The 12,050-nt window shown below is 37.4% G+C and overlaps 1 protein-coding gene across 12 annotated transcripts in view; it reads right to left on the bottom strand.

Annotated features, from left to right (window-relative positions):
* Positions 1-1,029: 1,029 nt before the first annotated feature.
* prom1a (prominin 1a) overlaps positions 1,030-12,050 on the bottom strand; it is a 61,748-nt gene continuing 50,727 nt past the window's right edge. For 2 of the 12 annotated variants that reach the window (XR_006925805.1, XR_006925807.1), the window contains 10 exons: positions 11,294-11,311; positions 10,796-10,849; positions 10,622-10,702; positions 10,460-10,528; positions 10,289-10,378; positions 7,472-7,587; positions 6,382-6,450; positions 4,360-4,477; positions 2,378-2,408; positions 1,030-1,505 (listed from right to left, as the gene is read on the bottom strand). Coding sequence is in view for 4 of the 12 variants with exons in the window: in XM_046849264.1 (XP_046705220.1) it covers positions 4,408-4,477; positions 6,382-6,450; positions 7,472-7,587; positions 10,289-10,378; positions 10,460-10,528; positions 10,622-10,702; positions 10,796-10,849; positions 11,294-11,311 (567 nt within the window). In the remaining 8 variants the exon portion in view is untranslated. Of the gene's footprint in view, positions 1,506-2,377; positions 2,409-4,359; positions 4,478-6,381; positions 6,451-6,925; positions 6,950-7,156; positions 7,254-7,471; positions 7,588-10,288; positions 10,379-10,459; positions 10,529-10,621; positions 10,703-10,795; positions 10,850-11,293; positions 11,312-12,050 lie in introns of those variants that run through there. The other 10 variants (XR_006925809.1, XR_006925811.1, XR_006925806.1 and 7 more) reach the window with 8 other exon arrangements.

Below are 12,050 nucleotides of genomic sequence, written 5' to 3'. Positions count from 1 at the left end.
TAGGAAGCTGCACCATTTCTTTAGCACCTTTAAAAGATTTCAATTTTGATTCCAAAAATATACTCAATACATGTAGATTTAAAATATTTCTAGTAGCTAGAACATTTGGGACTTAGATCTTGATGTTAGACCTCTAATCAAACGCCATGATGAATAGAGACAGACTCGAATGAGGAACAATAAAACACACAACCAGCATCTGGGGGAAACTTACGTTGGGCGTACGAAATCAGGTAAACATTTTATTCAAGGCCTGCATAACACTGTCATATATATATATATATATATATATATATATATATATATATATATATATATATAATTATCACAAAGAGAACAGTTATCAATGATCAGAAAATATCTAGCACCTGACATTGTTATCACACAGAGATATGAAAGGCCTAGCAACAATCAAGCAGAGAAATCAATTTACTCCCAGTACCACTTGTTTCAAAATTACAGACTTTTTTTTTTTTCTTTTTTTTTGTGACGTGTTACATTCACACTTTGCCAGTTTGCCAGTGATCATTTACGATTGCCAGGAAAAACACAGGGTTTATAATCACTAAGACCTGAGATCTACAAAAATAGGATTTGGCATCAGTGAATATTTTTTTTTGTTTGTTGGTGGTGTTTTTTTTAAACTACACCTACAAACTTCAGCTCATGAGCTTTTGTTAGTCTCGTTACAGAGGGCAGTGCTTTAAAATGTGCATTCCTACAGTAGAAACTAAATTACATCAAAACCGTCGTGTTGTTATTTCCTCTAAAAATCCGAGACGGTTAAAAGGATCTTTGAAAGCCACTGAAGTAACAAGGGTGGGAATCTTTTTTTCCCCCGTCGTTCTTTAAAGTACGATGTCAGTTTCAGGGTGATGTTATTTATACCATAAACATAACGGCAACTGTTCATTCAGCCTCTGCGTGGCTCGACAGGGTTCCCAAATTGCATTATCACAACAGTATTAGCACATTTACAAGCATGTGTTTTGTGAATATATACATTACAATATAAGTTCTATAAGATTGTTGGCTCAAAAATGGCATGGTCCCTTTAATCAGCAGTATGTGCTACAGTTAATTTCTCCCTTTTACAAAAATACAACAAAAAAAACAACAACAAACTCCTCCAATCTTGTTCGCTTTGACAAGCTGGAAAAGTCCAGGAGATTTAAAATAAACACAGAATGTTGAAGTTGCACAAAGACCCTGACTGCACGATGACTGTAAACAAGGAGCAGTGTATCTACTGTATATACTGGCTGAATGTTCTATGTTTATGTCCCTGACTGCATGATTGCTGTAACGGTCTGATGTGATGTTTGCCGAAGGAAAAAAAATCCATCCGATGTAAAGTTCATAAAGGTTCCAGTGTTGTAGTTCCTAATAAACTCGGTTTAGAGTGGAAAGTGAAGACGAAGCCCAGGTTATGGTTGTTGTGTCTGGGCGTCCTCTTCGGATCCCATCCCCAACTCTAAACTGAGGCTGCTATTCATCAGGTGGGTCTTAAAAAAAAGGAAGGGAAAAAAAAGAGGGAGGTATATTAATATGCTATACCATAAGTATTCAAGTATTCACTAAGTCAAGGATTCAGGCAGACGTGCCAACATCATGGATGCAAGAAAACCCAGTGTAAACGTTATTTAGCTTTTAATGGACAAATTGGCCAAAAAAAAAAAAGCAAGAATGAGACAAAAGCACTCTTACGTCCTGCTTACTTTTGTAGTAAAGGACTGGAAAAAGCTAAAAAATTACCTTCCTACTTGTGAAATTTACTTCTGTAGTCTTCTTGATAAGGGGATAAAATGTTGAATTCTAATCAGAAGGTCATAGGTTCAAATCCCAACACCACATACTGCCGCTGCTAGGTCTTTGAGCAAGGCCCTTAACCCTCAATTTGCTCAGCTGTATAACTGAGATAACTGTAAGTTGGTCTGGATAAAGGCGTCTGCCAAATGCTGTATGTTTAAGGCAAATATTTGATGTCAAGAAGTTCACAAAAGTGCCACTTTATGGAACAACACTGACGTAAGTTTACCCACAAGGCTAAACATTTAAGAAAACCAAAAGGAAAAGCTCTCAAGTGCCAAGTTATTTTATCGGTTGGTTTAATTCTTGCTAATTTCCTGACCACTGATTTGCTCTTAAGACATTAAAAGCTTTGCCAATTTAGACTTCTTGAAGTCTTTCACGTCTTTTTTCCTACTAATGAATTAGCCTGACCTGAGTTTTAACTAAAAAAAAAAAGCTTAATTTTAGAGCTGTTCAGGATCATTGTAACAAGAGGTTATACACGCTATGGGTTACCTGCTAATGTTGGCACCTCTGCATAGGTGAAGGAAGGAAAAGTAAAAAAAAAAAATGGACAAAGACTCACAGTTTAGAGTTTTAGTCAGTTTACAGCAGCACTAAAATCAAAAAAAAAGAAAGAAAGAGGAGATGATGATGATCACAGACATTTATGGAAGTGTATTAAAGACTAATCAAGTAAAGACAAAAAAAACAGGATTTACAGAAGTGTAAGATTTACATCATTCATAATTTACATAACACATAATTCAGAACTAGTTCCAAGGTTCCCAGGCTATTACATTTTATAAACTATTCTATTGCGTGTAGTTCAAGACTGCTGATGTTCACAGCTTCTTAGGATTGCTGACAATTGCAAGACATACGAATAATGACTAGACTGACCAGCCATTCAACCTTCTTCATTTTTTTTTGGTCCAAGTCAGTCATCCAAAGTTATAGACATATAGAGTAGCATATATGGACTTTTCTAAGATGTTGAAGATTTTACAAACTCTGATCGAATTATAACTTATATGGCACCAGAAATATGCTGCAACTCCCGATTAGTAGCCTCACTGAAGGGTGTGAAGAACACGGGAAGCATGGCAGTACAGAGAGTCTCGGGATCCCCAGGTAGGAAATCGAGCGCAGAGAAATTGCTAGGAGTGGCTGAATCAAGGTTGAGGCACAAGGCACTGGTGGGGCCAAGAGCAACAGGGTGTGCAGGTTTTAGCAACTTCCCGATTGTGAGAATTGACAATAATAATGTCAACATCTTGTTCAGCAGCAAGTGCGGGCAGGCATGGAGGAAGTAAGAGCAAGCCGGATGGTGGGATTGGACTAAATGGATCAATGTTTGGCAATGTAAGATTACCTGGGCTGATTTCCATCGTATCAGGTTCTTAGTCCAAACCGTCTATGACGTCTTGGAACCTTAAACATAAAAGCGAGACACCGTCCTCTCCCCTTTGTTCAGGAAGGAGATCCCTAGAACATTTTCTTAGCAGCTGCCCAAAAGCCCTTGGAGACGGACACTATCGTTGGCGCCACGACCGAGTGCTTAAGGCAGTTGCTGAGAGCTTAGCCATAGCCATTAATGCCAACAAAGACCACCACAAGCCGAAGACCATCAAGTTATTAAGAGCTGGATAGAAGGCCCACCCGCAATCCAGAGGGAAGTCTGGTCTTCTTACTTCTGCTACAGATTTTAGATATTTCCCCTTCAGTTTCAGAGTTAAAAAATTTACTTAATGACATTAAATAAAAGTATTAACTCAGCTATGTAGATTTTTTATTGCAACACTAGTTTTTCTTTTGCCAGTATTTTTTTTTTACGCATACATACATATTTTACACTAACAAAAGGTTATGAACACAAGACCACAAGATTGGCATGTATTTTTTGAGCATCCATATTTAATTCCAATTTGCTGTTATAATACCCTTCACTCATTTTATGGAGAGGTTCCACTTGATTTTGAAGTGTGCTTATGAAGATAAGTCAGGTCAGGTACTGATGTAAGTGAGGTGAGGAGGCCTGGGGTGCAGTCAGCGTTCCAATTTCTTCCAAAGGTGTTCAAAGGTTGAAGTCAAGGCTTTATAGCAGGCCACTCAAGATCTTCCAATCCAACCCATGGAAAGTATTTCTTAATGGAGCTGGCTTCGTGCAGAGAAGCATTGTCATACTGTCACAGAATTGGATCTCCTAGTTTAAGTAAAGGTCAAATGTAATGCTCACCCAAAAGACATACAATTGTGTGCTTCTGATTTTGTGGTAACAATTTGGGGAAGAACCACATATGGCTGGAACAGTCAGGTGTCCCAATACTTTTGTCATTTTAGTGCATCTTTTGGAAATGCTTCAGCAACATAATATTGTTGTCATATCATCTGCACCTAAGCTGCTAATTTTACGCATTTTCAGCGTTCTTTGTTGACCTGCTGTTGCTTTAGACTGGAAAATAAACATATATAGGTACAGCTGTTCCAAGAAATGTGGGAACCCTGGCTGTCAGACAGCATTCATGTCAAACATGTGTGACAGAAGATGTGCTCATCAGTCAGTACCTTTGTGGAGTACTGAGGATTTGAAAATACAAAAGTCCCTCCTCTGTGTCACCAGTCGCCATGGCGAGGGGGTGCCGAAGCTCGTGGGAATCGAGTCATAGTGTCATAGGCAGGGAGGCTTAAAGAGAACAAGTGAGAAGATGATCAATGCCAGGACACACATTAAAAACTCACTCATTCGTTCCTTTACAGTGTGCCAGAGGATCAGGACGAGAGCATTCTTATGCATCACTCTTATGAGTTTATCTGCTACCTATACTAGCTATCTGTTAACATCATTTTCATATAAAAAGCATGATTGCGTAGCTTAAAATTAAAACATGTTGCTAGTTTTGGGGTGCTTTCACACTTTTCTTGGCATCTGATTTTTTTGTAAAGTAATTCTACGAAAAGCAAACAAAGCTTCTTTTCCCAAAGCCTTTTTTTTTTATTTCCCAACCAATATGTTGGAAAGTAAACAGTAAAAACAAACATGGCAGACAAAGTGTGGCATAAAATCTGTCAGGAATTTGATGATGGATATTCTAGCCAGGTAGTTAGCTAACACTAGCTATTACAGGTCAGAAGGTAGTTATGGTTACAGCGTGTCGATCACGTGAGGGAAAGTTTTTCCAAGATTTCCATCAAAGTGTCCAAGCACCCTTATATGGTTTGGAATTAGGTGAACATGCTGACCTCCCTGACCCACAGTGTGCCGTTTTCTAAGCTCTCTTTTTTTTTTTTACCAAACACAGTAGAAGGTGTATCTATAAGCCCTGCATGTCATATCAGTGAAGCTCTGTGTCCTGACCTCTGTTACACCACCAAGGAGAAACTGAGACGGCTCAAACACAACACATGCATGCAGTTAGTATAATAAAAACAGCCCAGTGCAGGAATAATGGCCGAGTCAGAATCACATGCAGGAACATTTTGCACATGAAGCAAAAGAATAAACAAGTAAATACAATGAATTTGAAATGATTTCAGTTCAGGCGTTTTGGATATATTTTTGGGGCGTGCGTGCAGTTAGTACTGAGCTCAGACACTGGCTGTACTCTCTAAACTAGCTATAATGCTAACTGGACAAAGAACCCAGCATGCATTGCACCTCCGACACTTGATCATATTTTCTTTCAATCCTGGCACCAAAAACCTAAAAGTGGGCGATACGACAATCTTGTCAAATGAGTACTTTGACTATCAGTACCTCTGGAATACAAGATCAAGCATGGCCAGCTGATCAGCCAATAGCGTCGCAGAGTCCAATAGTAGCTGCATAGCAACAAGTATCTGATTGGATGTTAAAAATTGCTTGTACAGAGCTGTGCAGAGGTTTCAGATCAGAGATATTAGACTGAAATTTGCCTAAAAAACTGCAAAACTATGACAAAATGGCAATAAATTACCTTTATAAAGCTAGCAAATTTGCTATCAAGAACTTTCATAGCCAGTTTGATTTGTGGCCAAATTCCTGGTTCATTCATTTGATTTTGTCAATAAAGAAAAAACAAACCACATTATTAGTTCACTAATCAGACCAAAGAGAATTCACAGAATGAAAAATCTATATCCATTTTCTCCTCTTTCTGATCTAACAGTTCAAGTACTATACATACGCTCTGGTATAATGAGCTGCTTTCTGCTAAATAATTTACAATTTACTATAGGATTGAATCGGATCATTAGAGCTGATTTGTGGCCAGTTTTTATATATTTATCAGCTAAACTACAATATTGTTTCACATGCACTGTGCTTGAAATACTTTACGGGGACAATTTATTTAACCCTCACCCCACACAATGACACCCTTTCTTTAGCTTAGATAGAAAAATGTAAAACGTAAAATGCAAAAACATGTTTGATTCACTAAACAGTCCAAAAAACTATCAAGGAACCCCCATTTTTCCACTTGTTCTTTTTTCTTTTTAATCAATTCACCTAAAACACGCACTTGCCGTAGCGCCCACCGTTTCTTAAACCTCGCATGCAAATCATTGTTGTTTGATCGATTTAGTGCAGTAGGGTTTGGTTCTGTTTACCTTGCAATTACAGGGTTTTGGATACCTTGTACATGTTCATTATAATAACCATTATTACCAATTTCCATACTGAAACGAAACATTAACAAACAAAAATAAAATCAACAACAAAAACAAGCAATGTGACAAATGACATGCGTTTGGACAGTTAGGCCTCAGAAATGCGCAGATGAGCACCAAACGGCACGACGTACAAATACGTGTGTATTAATGTATTAAAAAAAACAACAACACAAAAATACACAAAGAATATGAGCTATGTGATAAGATTTTTAACAGCCCTTTATGTTATACAAGGGAGTTATTTTGAAGATATAGTACACACTTACTCGCACGCACACAAACACACACAGAAAACACGCACAAAACTCAAAGACGAGCAAGACCCTTCACCGGAGAAGCATTCCGAGGCTTAAGCTTAAGAATGGAGAGGTTTTTTTTTGTTTGTACAAAAGGTTTTTGTATTAATAAGGTTCTCAGAGTGGAGAGCAGGAGGAAAAAAGTTGGAGAAAAAAACAAAACAAAAAAAAAAAGCACAGCTTACGTTTTCATGGGAATTGTGTCAATGCTAAAAAGATACAAGACAAGCAAAAAACATTAATCTTCCACCATTGAGGCTTATGTACACTGACATGTCTCCGGTCAAGACACTTGGTGATTGTTTTAACGTTTCAGCACTGTTTCATTTACTTGTATGCAAGTGTGATCGAACGATACACCGAATATGAAAACACAGAGTATCTACAATTAGAGGGTTTTTTTTTTCTTAAAGTGCAAAGTGCTGGACAGAGAAAGACAAATAATGGAGGAAGATGGAAATTGCAAGAATCGGTTATCATAATGTGAAGTGCCAAGTTCCTGAGACAGAGGTACTGAGACCGAGGAAAGAATGGGAGGGAAAATATAGGAGGGAAAAGAAAGAGAGAGAAAGAGAGAAAAGGAGTGATGAGAAAAAATATATATAAATATTGAATTTTATTTACTTCCACACTACTGTAAGAAGCTTCCAGAATTGGGACCACCTCCAACTAAATGAATGGTGGTTCGATATAATAAGCATCATGCCGCGCTGTGTTTTAGTTCTACTCACTCGTCGTAGACGTCCTCGGTGTCCATACGGCGGTAGAACTTTGCCAGCCTTACTGACAGGATGATGCTGGGAAGCAGGAAGAGAGCAGAGCAGCCCAAACCGAACCAGAACGTGTTCTGCAATACAACATCAATCAAGCTCGATCAATCATAAAAATCGGAACCTTGTGCTTTGTCAAAAGGACTAATTCAATTCAATTCAGGTCTTGATGCAATTCAATACCATTTGAATTGTATAATGCTTTTAAGTATAGACGTTGTCTTAAAGCAGCATTAAGCCAGCAAGGCCTTCTTTTCTGGGCTTAACACTATCAGAAGTCTCTTCATTTCACAACTTTTCTCTCCATCTTTAATAGATAATAATCAGTGTTGGACACATTAATATTATACTATTAATAGATTGATGTACTAAGAGTAACATGAGAGTAGAGTTGATTCTGACCAAAATGATAATTGAACATTATAGGCATAATAAACCATAGTACTTTGGATACTTAAATATATTTTAAGGCAAAACTCAAGTACATGGTTTGTGTACTTCATTCACCACTGCTTGATTGACACTAAAAGGCCGGATGTGTGTTAACAAATTTCCCAGCATTATTACAGCAAAGAATTTGGATTTGGATTCACACTGTTGATGCCATTTTCTGAATAAAGTTTCACAAACTTCAGCTCTCTAAATCTCATTTTAACCTCAGATTCTTGGATTGGAACCTGAGGAGGTTTGCTGTCGTGGCCTGTTTGACAGATCGTACAATGTGAGCTACTTACCACGGTTGTACAGAATGACTACTTGAGTTCCTAATGAACTGGCAATTGAACATCTTAACTCGCACATTATAAGTGCGTCTGGCACCAGAGGTTCAAAAAAGCACACCAGCCACATGCTATGTCCATTAAAAGGAAGTGGTTGAGGCATGCTAACTTCCATAAACGTATAGTATTTCAGGATCCTACCTTGAGGATCATGTAGTCTTTATTGTAAATAAGGAGCCTACGCCCTTGTTAATGATCTCAGCATGAGGTGAATTGCTGTTCTAAGGTTTGATGTGATTTGAAACCCTCTAACAAGATCACAAGCTCCACACGGTTTCTGCAGCAGATATGTACAATTACCTGTTGGTGTGCAAACAGCTAATGGGTAATTATTGGACTGTTTGTTAATTAGTGCTTCCAGCTAATTTGGTGTATATCTTCAGGGACTGTTTTTCATTTCCAACAATTATCCTTGCCCAATAATTGCAGTACGAGTGTCTGGCCACATTTGGGTTTATTTTAATCACGGTGGAGTCTTGTATGTGGTTATATTGGATTAAACACACAATCAATCATCTGTCTATATTGTCACATTACAGACCACATGGCACATTTTTCCTTACAAAAAAAAAAATCCCTTCTACCTTTCCATTCCCCCTTTCTATTTCCTCCTCCTGCTGATTGTCACTTGGGGGGTGGGGTGTTTGCTTAGCTGTGTGCACAGATGTGTTCATTGTTAAGCCATGCGAGCTGCAAGCCATGGATAAGCCTGTACAGAACTTGCATTTGGATTCAGAAATTATAACTCTGATCGTAATTATGCATTACTAAGCAAGCCATCTGATAGCAAACTGCGCCCGGATTATTCTTTAAAGTGAATGAAGAACAAACTGTTCCATGCAAATCACGTTTTTTCCCTACATCACAGTAATGAATTGTTCAGCTGAAAGGTCTTGTGATTAGTGTTTTACATTTGTGACTTTAGATTTGGATAAAAACATGATGGAGCGTTCTGTTACAAGGAAATAATTGATGAGGTAGCACAAAACAGAGTAGAGTTGTTGGTTTTTTTATCAGAGGGATAGTTTTTCCGGGTTGCGTCCTTTGATCGGCTGAGAAGGTCCGCTGTCGATAAGAGAGCTGCTTGTTTTTACACATGAGACTGCATGCTGCATAAAGTACGCTGTATTTATTCATTATAACAATTTATTAATAATATAATTATTCCCTAATATAAATAATATATTAATATTTATTTCATTTAGCACATTTTCATGATTCAGCCCTTTTTTGTAATAAAGTTCTACACTATTTTACATGAATTCTTTTTTATTTTTTTATACCAGTATCCAAATATCAGTTGATTAATCAGTAATCAACCTCTTGTAGTCTGTCACCACCAGAGGTTGATCATCTTCCTATAACAGCAACTGTTTTATTTCTCAATTTGAAGCACTAACACACACTTTCCTCCAGCATGACTTTACTTCTGTCCACAAAGCCAGCTCAATGAAGATATGCTTTCCATGGGTCGGAGTAAAAGATCTTGTGTGGCCTGCTATCGAGCCCTAACATCAAACCTATTGAACACATCTGGGATGAATTGGAACGCTGAGTGCACCCCAGGCCTCCTCACCTCACCTATCAACTTTTCTAATGCCCTTGTAGATGAATGAGCACAAATCTTACCAGCCTTTTTTCTTCCATCTTTTAAGGTTTCAGGAAACCATTCTGAAGGCTTTTACTTGAAGAGGTTTCAGGTAATTTACTATCAACAACTGCAGTATTTTCTTTGTTAAATGTTTTTAACCTTTTTATTATTACTATAAATTAATTTCGTCTTACAGCAAATTTCTTTCTCTTTCTCTGAATTTGAAAGTACACTTTGATTACGCACAAATTATTTATCCTCATATCCAGATATTCTTTCTTTTTTCGCTGACTGTCAAAAAACTTTTTTTTTTAACATACTGTAAAAAATTTACAGTTTTTGAATGTTGCTAGAGGCAAGAACATTAAGCCCAATGAAACTATTCTAGAAATCTTCAAGAACTCTCACCATTGAATCAAATAAGAAGCCACAGGCCAGAATCTCTGCAGTGTCTACGATGTTACTAACAGGTTTGCACGTGGCCACTTCCATCATCAGCTGTAAGAAAGAACGGAGGATAAAGCATAAAAATCTGAACATCAAACATCTCAAAAATCAACAGTATTTGCAAATCCTCACTGATGTCTTGATCCAGTTGATATACTGTTCGAAGTAGCCAATCAGGGACTGCTTGTATTTCTCACTTTCCTACAAAAGACACACACAACTGAATTATTAATGACTAGCTCACAAAATTACATCCTGCATGACAGTTCCAGGGAAAACGACTCGTTATTTCACCTGATTGACAGTAAATGTTGCGTTGTGAGTGATGAGATGCTGTGCCGTTTCAACCGCTTGAAGTATTTCTGATATTTTGTTCTGAAAAAGACACACAATACATTCATAAAAACCACAGTCACATCCTAAAACTTTACAGAGAATGATGTAAAAATTACAATAGAAACGACTTACTGATAGATCAGTGGCGGTCCTCTCCAGAAACCTGATGCTCTGGTTCAGAGTGTTCTATAAGGAAACACAGAAATGTCATTTATTAATGAACCAATACATTCAGGAGCCACTATCCAAATATATATATTAGGATTCCCATAATTGTAAAGATACATATGAAGCAAATACCGATGCAGCACGATACGATTTTCACAATGTGATTCAATGCAATACGATGCAATGGGAAAAATATGATGCTATGCAATTCAATATATTACTGATAGCTCAATTTAAATTATTTGGTTCAGACACACAGCAAATCATCAATTTACTTAGGTGCTTTCTGACTTCTAACGCATGGCCCTTTCACACACAGGCCTGTGTAGTGCAAAAAATAAATAAAATAAAATAAAACCAGATGTTCTTATACAACAAATGAATATAAATTTATGGCATACTTTATTTTTTTCACATGTTCAATTAAAATGCTCACACACACACACACACACACACACTTACCCTTGCAGTAACATATTTCTTGAAGTTGAAAGATTGAAAGAAAAAGAGGTAAAAGACAGTAAGAGCGACAGTAAGCGACAGAAAGAAACTTGCTATAGAGGTGGTGCAAATGACTGAAAAATCCCTAATAATAAATGCTACATACATTGCATTCAATGCTATTTAATAATATTAATTTTTTTACATGTAAAACAAAACATTTTAATGCACATAGGCTTCTTTCGTGCTCCTGTCTGTGGTATAAGCATTAATGCATGTAGGCAGTGGTTTAATTTCCTGCTTCTCAAACTCTGTCTCTCGTCCACATTTTCTTTGTCTTGCAGAACAAACAAACCCACTGGGAGTTTCGTTGAATGATTATTCACTACTGTTCAGGTTACACTATAAATCATTCTCGTAACATTTATGAGTCATTAATTTTTTAATGAAAGCAAGAACTCAATAACATACACGTAATTTCAGCCTCACTACAAGAAAACATCCTAAAACAAAAAAGAGGTAAATGCACTTCATACTTGTACCACTGTAAAGTTATTGTATTTCTTTTAAAATTAGTTTTTACTTTTACACGATATTGCGCCCCTGGTGCACTGAGGGTTAAGGGCCTAACTCAAGGGCCCCAAGAGCGGCAGCTTGGCGAAACCAGGGCTTGAACCTCTGACCTTCTGATCAGTAACCCAGAGCTACAGTACCACCTTAATTATCTTGTGTCCTGTATTATATGTAAAACCACTCCGAACATCTAGTGAAGCTCTTC

This window comes from Silurus meridionalis, chromosome 5 (genome assembly GCF_014805685.1).
Source record: "Silurus meridionalis isolate SWU-2019-XX chromosome 5, ASM1480568v1, whole genome shotgun sequence".
Classification (NCBI taxonomy): domain Eukaryota; kingdom Metazoa; phylum Chordata; class Actinopteri; order Siluriformes; family Siluridae; genus Silurus; species Silurus meridionalis.
Note: the sequence above shows the minus strand (reverse complement) of the source record. Positions and strands in the feature narration are given on the sequence as shown.